General features: G+C 42.4%; 1 protein-coding gene across 1 annotated transcript; it reads right to left on the reverse strand.

Annotated features, from left to right (window-relative positions):
* Positions 1-3,757: 3,757 nt before the first annotated feature.
* Positions 3,758-18,342, reverse strand: LOC145356775 (peptidase inhibitor 16-like). The gene is made up of 6 exons (XM_080209642.1): positions 18,193-18,342; positions 15,006-15,224; positions 8,549-8,658; positions 8,033-8,121; positions 5,509-5,529; positions 3,758-3,846 (listed from the first exon to the last, which is right to left on the reverse strand). Exons 1-6 carry the CDS (start codon positions 18,340-18,342, stop codon positions 3,758-3,760), a joined length of 678 nt encoding a protein of 225 aa, XP_080065768.1.
* Between the last annotated feature and the right edge of the window lie 850 nt (positions 18,343-19,192).

Here is a 19,192-nt window from a genome sequence, read left to right on the forward strand (position 1 = left end):
GAACTGCTTGTCCTTTCCTTATGCCCACATGAGACATTTTCTTGGACATTAAAGCTACTAATTATATTAATGCAAGTTATTGTGGTCAATGGATTGAAGGCCATTTTACCTCCACGGCACTGAAGTCATAAATGAAGAAAAATGATACTTCTGTTATACTGACCCTTGGTCATATCCCGTTTGAAGTGCATTCAGTTCTGGGCACTGAGTCTGAGGAAGGATGCGTACATTTTGGAAGGGGTTCAGCACAGATTCACCACTGTTATATACCAATGCTTAAGTAATGAGGACAGGATAGATGGATCTGCACTCCCTTGAGTTCAGAATTTTGAGGGGCGCTTTACTCCAGAATAAGAAGGCTTAACTGTGAAATTAGAGCTAAGCCATTTAACATAAAAGGTAGTTAAAATCTGGAACACTCTCCCTAAAAGACAAAGCATCCTTTCTGGTTGTATCACAGCTTGGTACGGCTCCTGCTCTGCCCAAGACTGCAAGAAAAGGTCCTGAATGTAGCCCAATCCATCATGCAAACCAGCCTCCTATCCATTGGCTCTGTCTACACTTCCCGCTGCCTCGGCAAAGCAGCCAGCATAATAAGAACCCCACACACTCCGGACATACTCTCTTCCACCATCTTCCGTCGGGAAAAAGATTCATAAGTCTGAGGTTACATACCAACTGACTCAAGAACAGCTTTTCCCCTGCTGCCATCAGACTTTTGAATAGACCTACCTTGCATAAAGTTGATCTTTCTCTACACTCTAGCTATGACTGTAACACTACATTCTGCACTCTCTCCTTTCCTTCTCTATGAACGGTATGCTTTGTCTGTATAGTGTGCAAGAAATAATACTTTTCATTGTATGCCAATAAATATGACAATAATAAATCAAATCAAATCTGCTCCATGAATTGAAATATCGAGATTGATGTACTTCGTAGATGAGGAACAAAGGTGGGTAAATGGAATTGTGCCCCAGATCAGCATTGATTTCAATGAATATTGGAAAAGACTCAAGGGTGGAATTGTCTCCTTCATGTTCCTTTGATTCAATGTTTCCAAGAGATTGTCAAATTTAGAAACAGTTTCCTCTGTGGTCTGCACAACCTCAATGTGGAGTCATGCTGATAAGGGATATTACAATAAAAACATGAAGAGTTCCACACCCTCCATTATGCCAATAAATACAGCAAATCTTTCTTAAAATCTCCATACAAGAGATAAACGTACATGAAGGTCAGGGAAAGGAAACATTCACATGTCATATTGCGGGGGGATAGTGTGGTGGCATAGTGGCTCAGTGGTTATCCTTGCTGCCTCACAGCTCCAAGGACCTGGTTTAATTCTGCCCTTGGGTCAGTGTCTGTGTGGAGGCTGCACATTCTTCCCATATCTGCATGGGTTTCCTCCCATAATCCAAAGATGTGCGAGTTAGGGGGATTGGCCATGCTCTAAATTACCCCTTAGTAACAGGGGGGACTAACTAGGGTAAATGCATGGGGTTGTGGGGATAGGGCCTGGGTAGGATTGTGGTCAGTGCAATCCGATGGGCTAAATTGCCTCTTTCTGCACTGTAGCGAATTTATGATGAGATTGGTGCTGCAGTGCAGCTTGTGGTTGGCAATCATTGGGCAATAATGATAAGGGGAATGAATATTTAATATAGTGAATAGGGTCCTAATCAGGCCAACTGCTTTGTCCAGAATAGTATTGAGCTTCTTGAGTGTTCTTGCAGCAACACTCAGCCTGCAAATTAAAGCAAATCAAACAGGGAATTCCTCAACATTGAATCCACCATTGGCAGAATAATGAAAATTGGGAATATTCATGGTCAGAACTTGTGGAACACAGAAATCTCTGAAGGTTGTGAGACTGGAGGAAATGAGTAGGATGGAGAGGGGGTCAGGCCATCGAGGCACTTACAAACAGGGATGGCGATTTTAATATCAATGTATCACTTAACCAGCAGCCAATGTAGGTCAGCAAGCACAGGAACAAGATCATCCGGGTTAAGACATGTCAGCAGAGTTTTCGATATAACTTAGGTTTACATTTTAAGTTGTCAACAATACATTGGAATAGTCATGTTTAAAGAGAACAAAGGCATGATTGAGGATTTCAGCAGCAAATAAGCTGAGGAGCCGTAAAGTCAAGCAATGTAGCAGAGGTGGAAGTAGGCAGCTTTGGTGACAGCATGATGGATTTGTGGCCAGAATCCCATCTCGTGGTCAAATATGCTGAAGTGGGGTAATTGAAATAATTCAACACAAGACATTAATAGCTTTGAACGCAGGCAAACATAGTTATAAGCATTAGCAGCTTTCAAAGAATAATTTTAGAGCCTTTTCTCAGCAAGATTATGTAGGAAATTAACAGTCACACACTTAATGACCTTCAGAGAATGGGTCAAACAAAGTGTGGTCAGAAGCAGACTTCAGCTGGATAAAGGGGACAGCTGCAGCCTATATAATACTGCTTATTAGGATTCTATAGTGTATGAGTGATAACCAATATTTCTAAATATGTTTGCAGCCATTCTATCAGGCAAGCATGCTGTAGGAGGTGGTTGCATCTCCCAAGCATGTTGGTGAATAAAAATCTGTTACTTACAGATTTGAGTGGTTTCAATCTTTCACCACAACAATACCACCAAGGTTACAGTCTAGGTCAATCCTGGTGTATTGCCTTCCAATGGCAACTTGGTGCCACACAGTCTCAGGCTGCTGCCATCATGGCTGTGGTCACCAGTGGGTTTTCAAGCTTTCATGGCAGCCCAGCAAACTACTAGGAGTGCAGAGGCCCAGCCTCAAGGGAGGGGCAGTGGCTCCATGGAGCATAAACGTGCCACCCTCTCAGAATAACACTATTTGTGCTCCCACCACTGCCACTCTTGTCAGTGCCTCAGCTTCCTCAGCCAGCTCAGGCTGCTACCACCCATGCCAAGGTGGTGCAGTCCATACTTGGACCCTCTTATCCCAATGCCCCTCAAAGGCATCCTGCAGGATGTTCTGGAGTATCCCCATAAAATCAGCAGCTATCTACCAACCATGCTGCAGCCATTGGGGTAGTACTGCACAGGAAAACTAGACTGACCAAGGCACCCATAAGATGGGCACGAGGGGAATGCACAAGTGTGATTATTAAATTTTGTGTAGAATATTGGGTTTGTTGGACGAAGTTGGTTTGGAGTACTTGTTCCATGGGGGCTTTTATTAAAGAACTATGGCAAGAGGATGGTGAATGATAGAGTGATGTAATGTGTGAGGCTGATGTACAACGGGGATTTTAGTTTGTGTTACTGGGAAAAGCCATTGGAATGAGGGTGTTTGGTTACCTCCTCCTTTACCCATGTTCCTCCTCCTCCTCCTAATATTCACTTCCTCCAGAGCTGCTTGATGCCCTCTTGATGACCAGATTGTGGATAATATGCCTGGCCACCATGAATTGGGACACACATTCTGGCTAGCTTCAGAGCTGGCCATCCAGGCAATGAAATTATTGCTTAGTGCCCAAGTGGTCCGCTTTATAATGATTCCTGTGACAGCACAGGTATTATTGGGTGTATGTTGGCCACAGTTGGATGGATGCAGATTGGAGCCATTGGCCATGTGTTAAATTTGGTAATCTTCCTGCCACAACTTAAATTGTTGCATGGCAGCCTTTCTCTAGTTTGATGTGGTGGCTCAAATATTTAGCGAACTGTGGACAGGCTGAGGATGAATGCATTAGGAATGCTGCCAGGAGGTTAGTATTCACCTACATGATATGTTGAGCATGATGGCACATCAATTTCACATCCAGTGGGTAATAACATTTGCAGCTGTCATACACTTCAACGTATAAATCTGGCACCAGAAAAAAGAAAGACTTACATTGATATAGTGCTTTTCACATCCACCAGACATTTCAGCTTAATTAGCACCAAGGAAGCTTAGTCACTGTTGTCATGTAGGGAGCCACTATGGGCAGTGGATAGGGGTATGTAACACATGTCAGCTGTTCCAGGGAAAGATCCCAACACAAAGGCATTCAGGGGCACAGTTATTTTTACAGGCACTGATCGTACCATTCTTATTCAAACAGCACGTTCCCTGGCACTAGGACTCATTCCGAACATTCCAGTACGCCATCCTACCCTCACACACCAACCAACACTGCTAACCTGACAGTTTCTCTCCTCTTTGGTAATCTTCCTGCCACAGCTACAATGTAACACAACCACTGGCATTCTGCTCTGTCCTATGCAGTATAAGGTGGCACAGTACAGCTCTGACAAAGAATCATTCTGACTTGAAACGTTGGCTCTATTCTCTCTCCATTGATGCTGTCAGACGTGCTGAGATTTTCCAGCATTTTCTGTTTTTATATGAGAAGGAAGAAGAACATCTCCTGATCCCCGGAGAGGAGATGGCTCTCAGCATCATGAGGCTAGCAGTGGCAGAGCCCATGTTACCTGGCATTGCTGAGAACATTGAGGATGATGGAAGGTTCTTGCCTTATACTCCTCAACTCCCAGTACACACTCTTATCTGGCATGATGAGCAAGTTATTGATGGTGTGACCATGGAACTCTTGCTTCTCACCCAATTACTCTTCATCCATTCCAGCCTCCCCTTTCTAATTTCCTGCCGAGGACTGCTGCATGCGCAAACAAAAACCCGAGAATGAAGAGACAGAGCAACAGTTCAGTAAAAGCAAAGATGACCTTTGATTTCATTGGACACAGGCACCAGCTGAGATGTTGAATCTGCATGTACTTTGTAGAGTTGGGATCCACACATTATGAGTCAGGCAGGCACAGAAGTAAAGGATGGTTCATTTTGTCAGCCCCCCCGCCTCCCCTGCCCTGGAGAATGAGATCTCAGATGTGTTCTGCTGCAGAGGGCTTAGTTGGGGACTTCAATGGGATGGCACCCAGCAGAGTGCTGGTGGGAAGGCACACTGAGATGGTGGGTGCATTTGCAAGAAGCATGGAGGAGTCAGGTTCCAAGTTGATAGAGAGCATGGTACAGAACTCCCCAATTCTTCGCAACCTTGGCTCCATCTCCTCCGCTGTGCTGTAGTCCCAGAGACACTACCACTGCTGCCCATATTCCCACTGCAGCCTTTGTGTTACTAGCTCACCAAATCCTCTGCCCTCCCTTTCAGGATTGAACAACAGTTTCTGGCAAATCCATGAACAGGACAGAGTACCTTAGAAAGACACTGCTTCGTGCATCTTGGTAATAGCAGACGTTCAGAACAATAAGGGTTTTTTAAGGAAAAGTAGAACAGGCTTATCTTGCATCTTCATGCTTGACACTTGTGCAGTAATACGCACATTGTGAGAACCAGTAACAGTTCTAATTAGGAATCCTGGGGTCACATCAGCCAGTTGGATTATGTGATTTCAGGATCATGCTATTTTATGAGGCAATGCCTACTCAATCTATCCATCTTACTTTCAGGTTGTTTTCAAATCAATTACATTATCAGGCAAACATCTGCAACAAAGCATTATTTCTTACCTTTTGCTTCTGATTTTGGTGCTGTGAAGAAAACAATAAAAAAAACTCAGAGACTTTTTGAAAAACATTTAAAGGCCAACAGCCTTCAAACCTGAAAGAGGTCAGTGATAGTGCCAGGTACAAAACTTCCGAATACAACCACAGTACGACCTCACAATCAACTAGTAAATGGAATACATTTACTCCAGTGCAGTCTTTCTTTTCTACTTTGCTTTCTGCTCCTTTTACAGCTTTTGTTAGCTGCTGCAGATTTAGATTTTTAGGGGCCAATTTTAAAGTAACCAGGTTAGGTGCCTGTTTCAGACCATACTCATTTTTAATCTCAATCCACTCCAATGGAGAATAAAACCTGGTAGGGCAGAAAAACATTAACTCTATGCCATCAGGTACTTATTAGGTTAGTCAAGTTAAAATCACTCACCTGATGAAGGAGCAGCACTCTGAAAGCACGTGATTCCAAATAAAGCTGTTGGACTTTAATCTGGTGTTGTGAGACCTCTTATTGTGCCCACTCCAGTCCAAGCCAGCATCTCCACATCAAGTTAAAATCACTCCAGTGTCTCTGCCCCCTTGTTGCTGTTTGATACGTTTTGTATTATTTCTTGTATATATTTTCTATATTTGATTTTATTTTTCTAGATATAAAACAAATATGATATAGAAACCACTTCTAAAATGTTCTGCTTTCCCCCCCAATTTCTTTTACCATGCATGTGTATCTGCTGTATTGTAGAGTCATGGGTGGACATTATAAATGAAAAGGGTATTTCTAGAATCAAAACTATAAATGTGTTAATTTTTGCCTCATTTTCAACATCTGAAGATTGGTTTTGCACTCAGATTTGATTTTGTTTTTCTTGTGTTTAAAGTTTAGTCTAACAGTTGATGTTTTAACATAATGTTTGGTGCCTGGATTTCAATGCTCTAAGGAGAAGGATAACTTTTGTTTAGATTTTTCCTTGCACTTCAAGTGTCTGTGCTATGAAAATGGTGGCTGACGAACACTGAGTGAATTATGTTGGATTTGGTATTGCCGGGCAGATTCTACACGTGTTTCTGGTGTCATTTTGTCTTCATGTTACTGTTTCCCTACTATGATTGCCAACCCTCTCAGTTTATCCAAGAGTCTCCTGCAATTATGGTTTGTTCTCCCACACTGTGCTGCTAGTTTACGTTGTGTGCTGCAACATTGTGCCCGCTCACCTCAGCAACCACTGCCCTTGCTGTGACACTCGACCACCCCCGACTTCTGGAGTGCAAAAGGACCAGCCACCACGGCATTCTTTGTCTGCTTTGAACTCTGAGAATTAATTTCAACTCTGATCTGTTCAACTGTGTTTTGGGCGGCATGGTAGCACAGTGGTTAGCACTGCTGTTTCACAGCTCCAGGGACCTGGGTTTGATTCCCGGCTTGGGTCACTGTCTGTGTGGAGTTTGCACATTCTTCTCGTGTCTGTGTGGGTTTCCTCCGGGTACTCTGGTTCCCTCCCACAGTCCAAAGATGTGTGGGTTAGGTTGATTGGCCATGCTAAAATTGCCCCTTAGTGTCCGGGGATGTGTAGGTTAGTGGGTAAATGTGTAGGGATATGGGGATAGGGCCTGGATGGGATTGTGGTCAGTACAGACTCGATGGGCCAAAGGGCCTGTTTCTGCACTGTAGGGCTTGATTCTATTCTATTCTAATTAACTGGACTACCAGATCTGTGATCATGATCAGTGCTGATATTTGTATCAATAAGAGCAAGGTGAGGGAAAGTAAACAATATGGGGTAAATTTTCCAAACCGCTCGCCATGGGAATCATCATGGGAACAACAAAAAATTTAGCAGATTATTTAAAGGTCCCGTTGACTTTGGTCAGGAATTTTCTGTCTCTGGGTAGGCATGACCAGAAAATTCCCCACTATATGTCCTGGTCTTCAGTGAATGAAGGAGGGAGGGGAACCACAGGCCACACCCCAGAAGGCACATCATTAGAATTGTACCAAAGGGCAACTATAGAAACTTTTAAATAAAAAAAACTTAGCAGATAATAATAAAATCAAATCAGAAACAATGAAAATATCCTATGAGAGGTGATTATCAGTCACAGAATAGAACTTGTGATTCAGTATGCAGTGCATGTTAGTTAGTATTCAAGCCTTACTTAGATTCAAGACAAGCAGTAAAAGGAAACTTGTATCCTGAACTGATAAACTTGATAAGACTGATTGTGAACAAAATTCTTCAGACCCTCTCCACCATCACAAGAAGGTCAGCTGTGAATTCCAATGCACCAATGACATCTGCTTATCACTGTGCTGGTCTACTGGGGTTGGGGGGGTGGGGGGGGCAGCGTACGACTGTCACATGATCAAATGTCACATGATTGAACCTCCAGTTCTACATCCAGTCAGAGTTGGCACCCTATTCACAACTTGCTTTCTGTGAAGGCCACAGAAAGCTAATGATCAGATGTGCTAAATAACAGAAGAAACGTCTTCGTAGAAGCAATACTTTCAATTATTGGATAAAGCAATACTTACTGCAAAGTTTATCAATGCATTGAAATCGAGTTGGACACGCACTGCAGGGAGTTCCTTTTTTATATGGCGGAAATCCATCTATGTTACCCCTGGAAATAGAAGGATAGGCAAAGCTTTGATTGGATTGGCAAGTGTTCTGTCAGAGACAAATCCTGCTCTTGTCTTTCACTGCTTTATAACCTTTGAATTTAATGCCATAAAGCACCAGTAACAATCCAAAAGTATTTGCCGTTACAGGGTTAGTGAAACATTGAGCAGGATATTCCGGCCTCGCTTGCCCCGAAGCCGGGAAATCCTGCCCCAGGTCAACGGACCTCTCCATGGTCCGCCCCTCACCTGCTCCGATTCCCGTGACAGGTGGGGTGGTAAAATTCCAACCATTGTGGTGGTACATTATCTTATCTTGTGGAATTTCACAAAACTAATAGTGTAAATCAAAAATATAAAAAATATGACATCAGATTTCAACGTAGAAAGGTGCCTGTCTGCGGAGGTTTCAGTAATATTTATACTTACGGAGGTGCATAGTTGCATACCAGAATAGAGAGGTTTTTATTATCCAGACCTTGTAGTTTATCACAAAAGTGAGAAGCGCAGCCCACCTTGTCAGTATCTGCCCATACAACCTGTAAAATGAATAATCTTAAATGTAGATTTGAAAGCTTTTCTTGGTAAAATTGCAAGTATTAATTCAGAAAGAAGGCTGTGACTATGCTTCAAAATTAATTAAAGACAAAGTTCAGACTATTTTATTTTTCTCAAGACCAATTCTGATGCATATGTATCTTCAGCAAAGATAGGATACAACAGTATGTTGCTGGCCACCTTTGGCACAACTCCTTCATTAATGTCAACCCAGATACAAAGAAAAATAGTCACTTGGGCATTTGATTTCCCTTTCCTTCCCTAATCAGCAACATCAAGGTATGATAATACAACTATCAGCTGCCCTGTCATGCCTCTCCCTTTGGCTGTTCTTTCGTGTCAGAAGATGAAAGGAAATTATGGATCAGGGATGCCAATTTAGTTGATCTGTTTGTAAAACTCCTGCAGTCCTCCCATTGCAGCATTTGAAATGCAAAATGCTACAAAAATTAACTCCAAACTCTAGCCTGGGGCTCAGCTCCTCCCTCTGTGACTGGATCCTAGACTTCCTAACCCACAGATCACATGCAATCACTAAGGATAAGCAACAGCGCCTCCTCCAAGATCATCCTCAACACCGATGCCCCACTAGGTTGTGTCCTCAGCCCCTCACTACACTCTTCACGCACCTATGACTGTGTGGCCAAATTCCTCTCCAACTCGATTTTCAAGTTTGCTGATGATACCACCGTAGTGGGTTGAATCTCAAACAATGATGAGATGGAGCACAGGAAAGAGATAGAAAATCTGGTGAACTGGTGTGACAACAATAATCTCTCTTCAACGTCAACAAAACGAAGGAGATAATCATCAAGAAGCATAGAGGAGGACATGTCCTTGTCTACATCAATGGGGATGAAGTGGAAAAGGTCTAGAGCTGCAAGTTTTTGGGTGTCCAGATCACCAACAACCTATCCGGGTCCCCACGGGCCGTCACTATAGTTAGGAAAGCCCACCAACACCTCTAACATCTCAGGAGGCTAAGGAAATTCGGCATGTCTGCTATGACTCACAAATTTTACAGATGTACCACAGAAAGCACTCGTTCTGGTTGTATCACAGCTTGGTATGTCTCCTGCTCTGTCCAAGACCACAAAAAACTACAAAAGGTTGTGAACAAAGCCCAGTCCACCACGCAAACCAGCCTCACATCCATTGACTCAGTCTACATTTCCCACTGCCTCAAAAAGGCAGCCAGTATATCAAGGACCCCATGCACCCCAGACATACTCTCTCCACCTTCTTCTGTCAGGATAAAGATACAGAAGTCTGAGGATACGTACCAGCCAACTTAAGAACAACTTCTTCTCTGTTGCCATCAGACTTTTGAAAGGACCTACCTTATATTAATTTTATCTTTCTCTAGCTATGACTGCAACACTATATTCTGCACTCTCTCCTTTCCTTCTCTATGTATGGTATACTTTATCTGTATAGCACACAAGAAACAATTTTCACTTGGTACTATTACATGTGACAATAATAAATAAATCAAAAATGGTTCTTAAATTTATGATGTGGGTATGCCGGCGTTGGACTGGCGTAAACACAGTAAAACGTCTGACAACACCAGGTTTTAATCCAACCTATTTATTTGATAATATACTCACAAGCTTTCGGGGTTAGCCCCTTCGTCAGGTGAATGGAGAGTTCTGGCCTCAGACAGAGCATATAAAGCACAGACCTGTGCTTTATATGCTCTGTCTGAGGCCAGAACTCTCCATTCACCTGACGAAGGGGCTAACCCCGAAAGCTTGTGAGTATATTATCAAATAAATAGGTTGGACTAAAACCTGGTGTTCTCAGACGTTTTACTGTCTTAAATTTATTCCAGGGTTTCACTACTGTATCCAGGAGTCCATTCCTTGGGTTCAATACTCTTTCAGAATTTTCTGATATCACTCCAACAATTTACTTTTATTAGTTTGAATTTGCATCCCCTATCCCACTAGATCATATTATAGTTAATTATCTCATATACTTCTATATGATCCCTTTATATGCCTCCATTCAAGGCTGAAAAGCACAGGTTCTCCTCAAAACTCGGTGAGCACGTGCCTCTTTTCTGCATTATATACTATTCCTGAATGCCTTGCTTTATCTTGGTGATCAATGCAGGACATTGTATTCAAGGTGTGACATATCGAGTGCTAATCAATTTGATCACAGCTTCATCTAACTTGTATTCTTTGGCTATAGAGTTCAACAATCTACTGACATTGTTGTCTGTTGATTTTCAATGATCCAATATGTATCATACCAACTCAATCATGATTCCATGGCAGGGCAGCCCAATGGCACAGTGGTTAGTACTGCTGCGCCACAGCGCCAGAACCTCAGTTCAATTCCGGCCTCAGGTCACTGTCTGTCTGGAGTTTGCATTTTCTCCCCATGTCTACATGGGTTTCCTCCCACGGTCCAAAGATGTGTGGGTTAAGTTGATTGGCCATGCTAAATTGACCCTTATATCAGGAGATTAGCAGCGAAAATATGTGGGGTTACAGGAATAGAGCCTGGGTGGGATTGTGGTCAGTGCAGACTCAATGGGCCGAATGGCCTCTTTCTGTACTATAAAAATTCTATGAATTCCTCAAAACAGTAGCCTAGGTCCAACATTTTTCAGCTGCTTCATCAATGGTTTTACTTCCATCATAAGGTCAGAAGTGGGGATGTTCAGCACCATTTGTGACTCCTCAGATATTGAGGCAGTCCATGTCCAATTGCAGCAAGACTTGGACAATATCCAAGCTTCAGCTGACAAGTGGCAACTAACATTCACACCACTCAAAGGTCAGACAATGACCATCTCCAACAATAGAGAATCTAACCATCATCCCTTGACATTCAATGGAATACCATCACTGATTATCATGAGAACTAACATTGCCCTGAAACTAAACTGAATTATGTAAATACTGTGGCTATGAGAGCAGTTCAGGGGCTAGGAATCCTATGGCAAGTAAGTCACCTCCTGACTCACCAAAGTCTGTCCATTATCTACAAGGCATAAGTCAGAAGTGTGTTGGAATACCCTCCATTTGCCTGGATGGGTGCAGCTCCAACAACACTCGAGAAGCTCAACAACAACCAGGGCAAAGCAGACCACTTGATCAGCACCACATCCACAAGTATTCATTTCTCCACCACTGATGCACAGTGGCAGCTGTGTATGCCATCTACAAGATGCACTGCAAGAACCCTCCTTAGACAGCACCTTCAAAAACCATCTACCATCTAGAAGGAGAAGGGCAACAAACACATGGGAACATCAACATCTGAAAATTCCCCTTCAAGTCACTCACCAGCCTAACTTTGAAATAAGTCACCACTCCTTCACTATCAAAATCCTAGAACATCCTCCCTAACAGCATATAGGAATATCTACACAACATGGCCTGCAGCAGTTCAAGAAGGCAACTTACCGCTGCCACCTTCTCAAAGGAAAATGAGATGGGCCTAGCCAGCAATCCACATCCCATGAAAGAATAAGAAAAAAGGTCTCACCATCAGTTAGTTAACCAGTATTCATGCAGAATGTATGTCGCAATTTGTCCTTCTTTTCGGTAGATCTTCATAGCTGTCCGTACTAAATGTAAGTCAACAGTGGCACAGTGGTGAGCACTGCTGCCTCACAGTGCCAGGGACTTGCGTTCGATTCCCAACTTGGGTCACCATCTGTACTGAGTCTGCACATTCTCCCTGTGTTTACGTGGGTTTTCTCTAGGTGCTTCAGTTTCCTCCCACAGTCCAAAAGATGTGCTGGTTAGATGCATTGGCCATGCTAAATTTTCCCTCAGTGTATCCGAACAGGTGCTGGAATGTGGTGACTAGGGGATTTCGCACTAACTTCATTGCAATGTTAATGTAAGCCTACTTGTGACATTAATTTTTTTTTTCTGCCACTTACAGTTTTTGCCCAATTCAGTGTGTAATTGCTAAGCAGTTTCCTCTGATTCCATTGCCCTTCTAGTGTGGTATAAACTGCAAATGGGAACAGTGTGCACTGAATTCCAAATCTAAGCAAGTAATACACACCAGAAACTGTAAGACTTGTTTTGCAGATTGAGGCAGTGATATCAATAAATTGGATTTGTTAACTCAGCAGAACACTTGTTAGAAAAATTCAAAAGTAATTGGATTAGTGTTCAGCACTGCTGTCTCATAGCGCCAGTGACCCGGGTTCCATTCCCGGCTTGGGTCTCTGTCTATGTGGAGTTTGCACATTCTCCCCATGTCTGCATGGGTTTCCTCCGGGTGCTCTGGTTTTCTCCCACACTCTGAAAGTTGTGCTGGCTAGGTACATTGGCCATGGTATTTTCTCCCCCAGTGTACCTGAACAGGTGCTGGACTGTAGTGATTCGGGGATTTTCACAGTAGCTTCATTAACGTAAGCCTACTTGTAACACTAATAAATAAACTTTAAAACTTTACGTAAACAGAAGTGTATACATGAGTGGATCAAACAAGTATCAGAGTGAGACAATTAATTGTTGGCAGATTCAGACTGCATGTTTTTCTTAGGTTTTTCCAGGGCCCCTCCCGTTTTTAATGTGCCTAGGGCTATAGATAAGAATGTTACTTAGGAAGTGAAGGGCCATTTAAAGGGGAGGTGAGGAATTGTCATTATATTACTTTTGGAAAATTGATATAATAGGCAAGATGTCGGGAGTCCTAAAAAAGCAATACCTGATTATGGTGCATCTATCTAAGGCATAAGGGACAAGGATAGTTAGTTCAAGACTGTCACAGTCATCAACAAGTCCTCTGAAATAAATAGTTCAATTAATGGTTTTAATGATTGATACAGAAATGGGCAAAAATAAAAATTTTTACTAGCAATAAGGCAAAGAAATTTGTATTTTAAAGAAAATTAATTATGATGAACGGCTTGGATTTAATGGATTAAGGGCTAAGAAATTGGCTCAGTAAATTGACTGGTTGAAAAATATTTAAACTCGTCAGGATAGCTCATTGTAGCATATGTATGTAGCATAATTCATTTATAGAGAAATGAGATAGCTGATGGTAAAAAGTCAGCCAGTTAGAATCATACATGAAGACATAATTTAGAATGCAGTGCTGGCTTTGCAAATGGCCTGAATAAACCATTAATGTGTTTTTTGGCTTTAGATAACAATCCAAAAGGTTCAGTGTCCTTTAAAGAGCTTCTAGTAATTGTGAGAATGGGCAAAGCAATTGTGTCTTGTTGAAGACCATATGATGGCACAATAGAAGGCACTGCTGCTTGTATGTATTAGGTTGGCACAGCAACATCACACTTCTTCATGTACTTTAGTGATAATTTCCTCATGTATCAACTATACTGCAACTTCCTGATTTACACATTTATCTATGCTTGTGCAGTTACCACAGGCTGTTATCCAATTAGTACATAAATACTGAATTGAACCTGGGTACAATTCCTGATTTGGGCCACTGTCTGTGCGGCGTGTGCACATTCTCCCTGTGTCTGTGTGGGTTTCCTCCGGGTGCTTCGATTTCCTCCCATAGTCCAAAAGATGTGCTGGTTAGATGCACTGGTCATGCTAAATTTCCCCTCAGTGTACCCGAACAGGTGCCAGAATGTGTCGTCTAGGGGATTTTCACAGAAATTTCATTGCAGTATTAATGTAAGCCTATGTGTGACACTAATAAGTAAACCTTGAAACTTTAAAGAAAGAACCATTCATGGTCAGCATGGCGTCTGATCCAGAAATGATCAGTTAGAATGTTGAATACAATGTCAAATGTAATTAAAATAAAAAGAGGGAAACAGCATTAGAGGTATACAAAAGAAACTGAAAGCAAAAAATAAAGTTAACTATTCTTACTTATTAAACAATATCTGAAGTTCATTTTCAGTGCCAGGAAGGCTGTTTAACAATAAGTTTTTTAAAAAATCATCCAATTAATAGTATATTTACACTAGGATAGACAAGCACTATTTGTGGGCAATTTAGTTTGTATGTCGGCAGAGCAACATCATACTTCTTCACGTACTTTAGTGATGATTTCTTCATGTATCAACTGTACTTCAACTTTTGGACAGCAGCTACCTCAGTTACACATTTAACTGTGTTTGTGCAGTTGCCACAGGCTGTTATCCAATTGGTACATAAATATTGGTGGGCACAGCCATCTGCACTGTTATTTCAAACACAAAATCCAGCGCATTATACTTTTGAGATGCATTGGAATATTTTAATTGCAGTGTACAGCACAAATAAAATCGAGTTCCACTGTCAGGAAGCTCAACTGTAACAAAAATACCTGAGACATTCTCCGTAATCAAACAAAGACAGAAATCTGCCAGCTCTCAAGTTCATACCTGCGTATAGTGTCCACACATTTTCCCTGGAGCACAGCTCATATTCGCATATGTGTAATCAAAGACTTCTAAGTACCAATCCTCAACTCCAGTTGCGGGGTCCAATGGACCGTTTGTCGCAAACAAATTTTCACCCACTTTCCCTCTGTTTGGATTGTGACTCCACAGGCACTTACTGGAGTATTTCTTAGCAATTTTTTCCAAGTGTGTGTCCCATTTCTAAAAGCAAACGGATTCCTAGTTAATATACAGAAAAGTAGTATGGAATTGATCAGTGTACAGAATACTTAAAATGAGGACAGAACCCACTTGAATCGAAATATCAGTGAAAGCTCAGTTATGTTGCAAGGAAGGAAGTGCAATGATATGAAATGTTGTCCATGACCAAAAATTTCAATGGTCAATTAATATTATTGTGCAAAATAGCTGTTCATTGGCATTGCGATGCAATCAATCCAATATTACAGCAATCAAAATTTATGATCCAACCCTTAATTGAGGACCCACTGGAATTAGAGAATTTCAAGTATACTCTCGTTTCTCTTGATCCTATAAATATTTTAGTGTCACAAGTAGGCTTGCAATGAAGTAAATGAAAAAGAAGATTTGCTCAATTCAGTGAGTTCATAATTGCTGTATGATACAAATTAAGTCAATATTTAGCCAAATTCAACCCAGTACTGAGTTTATCACTCAGATATTCTTTAGTTCAGGAATTATGAACCCCAATACTCATCCTGTATTGAGACAGACCTTTGCCAGAGCCTAAAAGAGCAAATATGTGCCCCTTCTCAGAATCCCTTGGGGAAAAAGAAAGTAATCAGTTTTTCCCTGTACCACAAGAAATCAGACACAGACAGACAATTGTGTCATTGTTACATGGTCAGCTTGTGTTTACGAAACAGTGAAAAGAAAAAAAATCTATGAACACCCAAATTCATGTACAGAATATAATATTCCAGTTCCTGAATAACACATTTCTTTGGATTGAGAAGTATTTGTATAGTGCGTGAAACTTTCCAAAGTACCAAAACTAACAGAATATTGTTCTTTCACAGTCAAATGCAACACAAACAGAAAATGAAATAAATGGCCAGATCATCTGTTTTAGTAGTCTTGGCTGAAGAATGAAAATTGACTAGGATACTGAGAGAATGTCCTTTTTTTTCAAATAGCATCGTAGAATTTCTCATAAAGTCCAGGCAGCCTGCATCCCTGTTTAATTTCTCAACGAAAAGATCATTTTGTAAGAATCCCCCATTACTACACAGGAGCAACAATTCAGATTATGAGCTAGATTGGGTCTTGTATTTATTCATTTGTGGGACGTGGGTGTCACCGGCTGGCCAGTGCTTATTGTCCATCCCCCGCTGCCCTGGAGAAGGTGGTGGTGAGCTGCCTTCTTGAATCGCTGCAGTCCATGTTCTGTGGGTTGATCCACAATGCCATTAGGGAGGGAATTTCAGGATTTTGATCCAGCAACTGTGAAGGAACGGTGATATAATCTGCAATGTGCTGACATGGAGGTAACAGCCGGAAACTGAGCTAAGTGAGTGCATCAGATCTTCAATCAAAACTGAAAAGTGGTTAAGTACTCTGTTAATTGTATTAAACTTTGTAAGAAATGTGATTTAACTTGGGCTTCCCATTGACAGTGAAAATGTAAGAGGAAATAAAACAAAACTAGCTCCTGCAGTTACCTTCTAAATATTAATCCAATTAACCAATAAAGTATTATCAAGAAAACTAGATACATACTCCTCCATTAATCTCAAGCTTAGTAAGCCTTCAGGGGAAATTTGAGTGACAAGGATTTGACAGATTCTAGCTAAGTAGCTACAAAACCTGGTGACACAGCGATTAGCACTGCTGCCTCATAACTCTAGGACCCAGGTTCAATTCCAACCTTGAGTGATAGTCTCTGTGGAGCTTGCACATTCTCCCATGTCTGTGTGGGTTTCCTCTGGGTGCTCTAGTTTCCTCCCACACTTCAAAGATGTGCAGGTTAGGTGGATTGGCTGTGCTCAGTTGTCCCTTAGTGTCTCAAGATGTGTTGGTTAGATGGATTAGCTATGGTGAATGTGTGGGGTTATAAGGATAGGGTGGGGGAGAGGGCCTGGGTAAAATACTGTCAGAGAGTCAGTGCAGACTTGATGGGCTGAATGGCCTCTTCTGCACAGTGATTCTATGATCACTTAATTTACTGTATCCACCTGCCGATTGCACCTTTTTACATGCACTGAACTCAATTCCACGTGCTTTTTATCTTTTCCTATGTCAGCTAGCTACGTGCCTTTTGATGAAGGGTCATCCAGGCTCAAAACACGTAGCTCTGTTCTCTCTCCACAGAGACTGTCAGAACTGCTGAAAATTTCAGCATTTTCTGTCTTTGTTTCAGATTCCAGCATCCGTGGTACTGTGCTTTTATTTTATTATAGACCTGCCTTTTGGTTTTTATAAACTCAATGCCCATTCACTCCATCCAAAGGAGTCTTGAGGGTAGCATAACTAAATTTACTTTCTTCCGATGCTTTTGCTTCACTTAGAATGATTTCCCTCAGTTAACATTAATCTAACCCAACTCTGTGGATGAGTTTATTATTTCAGGGGTGTTGTTCAGTTCAGGAATTACGATCCCAGGAATTATTGATTGGATATTGAGTGATCTGTGCCCTATTCTAAAAGCCTCATCAGGTCAATGGGCAAGTGGGACTGGTGTACTTGTGTGTTTCAAATCAAACCTACCCAAACATGCTTTTGCTCCCCAGAACAGATTAAATGGATCAGTGAGATACAATCAACAGCTCTGGCGTGAAGAGTGGAATGTGGCACAGTGGTTAGCACTGCTGCCTCATAGTACTAGGGACCTGGGTTCAATTCCTGGCTGAGGTCACTATTTAATGTTGAGTTTGCACATTCTCCCGATGTTTGCATGGACTTCCTTCCAAAGATGTGCAGGCTAGGTGAATTAGCCATGCCAAGTTTCTCCTTGAAGTAGCCAAACAGAGTATGGGGACTAGAGGATTTTCACAGTAACTTCATTGCAGTATTAATGTAAGACTAATAAATAAACTTTACTTCTTTTTTCGTTCAGATTTCTTCCACTGTTCCTTGGAATTACCACTCATTCACACGGTTCCCTGGAGTTACCACTCACTCAAACTGTTCCCCTGGAGTTACCACTTACCATACGCAGCATGTTGGATGCATCGAAGATCGAAGTGCGGAACTTATTGTGTGCATTGACCACATCATTCTTCTGGGATCCGGTTAGAGAGTGGCTGAGCTGGGGGAAGGTGAGAGACATGAGGAGCAGGCTGAGGAATCCGGCTGCCATCCCTTTTCCTGGCGGATGCAGTGAGCAGCTCGGTCTGGCCTTTCTGGACACGGAGTCCCCGCTCAGGAGTGCAAAGCCCCATGATTGTGACCGCGAAGCAGTGACGCGACCACTTTATGACACCGAGCCAGTGATTTAGCCCTTTCATATTAACGCTCAGGAGAAGTAACTGTTGAAGGGTGAAGATAGATCCTTGCAGAGAAAGCAAGCTGGCTGCAGGAACCTCATTTCATTTCCTGGGGGCTGGGGGAATACCCTAAAGATGCTGCGAAATTCCCCTCGGAAATTCCCAGTTGAGCGTTTGCGCCGCAATTGCCCAGAGACGCCAACTGCGCTGGGAAATAGCCCACAAAGCTAATTGTAAATGGTTCTGCCAGTTTTACAATCATAGTTACTCAGAAGAAGATGAGGGGGGGGGGGGGGGTGGTTACATTTTTAGAGTAACTATTTTAGACATCCAGACCAAACCCTGCATGGTTCTCCCCCCAAATCCCAGGGACTCCATTCCCCCAGACTCCCCACTGCCCAGAGGACCCCTTCCAACTAAACAGCCCAATCCCTACAGTATTCCCCATTCCTCACCCCCCTTCCCCCAACCTGAGCCCCCTATCACCAACCGGATTCAAATAACCCTCGTAATGTCCTGACCCCCAGCACCTCCCCAATGTCCAGAACCGCCTCCCCCCCACCACACCTCTATCTCTGGATCCCCAGCACCTCCCTGATGTCAAGACTAAACCCCCTCCCCCCAAGTCTGGATCTCCACCAGCCCGCTAAAGTCCAGACAACCCCCCCCCCAATGTTTGGACCCCCATCCTAATGTCCAGATCCCACCACCCCCCTGATGTCC

The sequence above is a fragment of the Carcharhinus amblyrhynchos genome, chromosome 22 (assembly GCF_965287045.1).
Source record: "Carcharhinus amblyrhynchos chromosome 22, sCarAmb.v2.hapA, whole genome shotgun sequence".
NCBI lineage: Eukaryota > Metazoa > Chordata > Chondrichthyes > Carcharhiniformes > Carcharhinidae > Carcharhinus > Carcharhinus amblyrhynchos.

Bases quoted from the DNA above. Each gene is read 5' to 3' on its own strand.
- LOC145356775 (XM_080209642.1), bottom strand. From the start codon at position 18,342: ATGGCAGCCGGATTCCTCAGCCTGCTCCTCATGTCTCTCACCTTCCCC. The intron at 8,122-8,548 runs GTAAGTATAAAT...TTCTATTTCCAG, and splicing joins GTATGCAACTATGCACCTCC to GGGTAACATAGATGGATTTC. The intron at 3,847-5,508 runs GTAAGAAATAAT...TTCTGGTGCCAG, and splicing joins ACCAAAATCAGAAGCAAAAG to ATTTATACGTTGAAGTGTAT.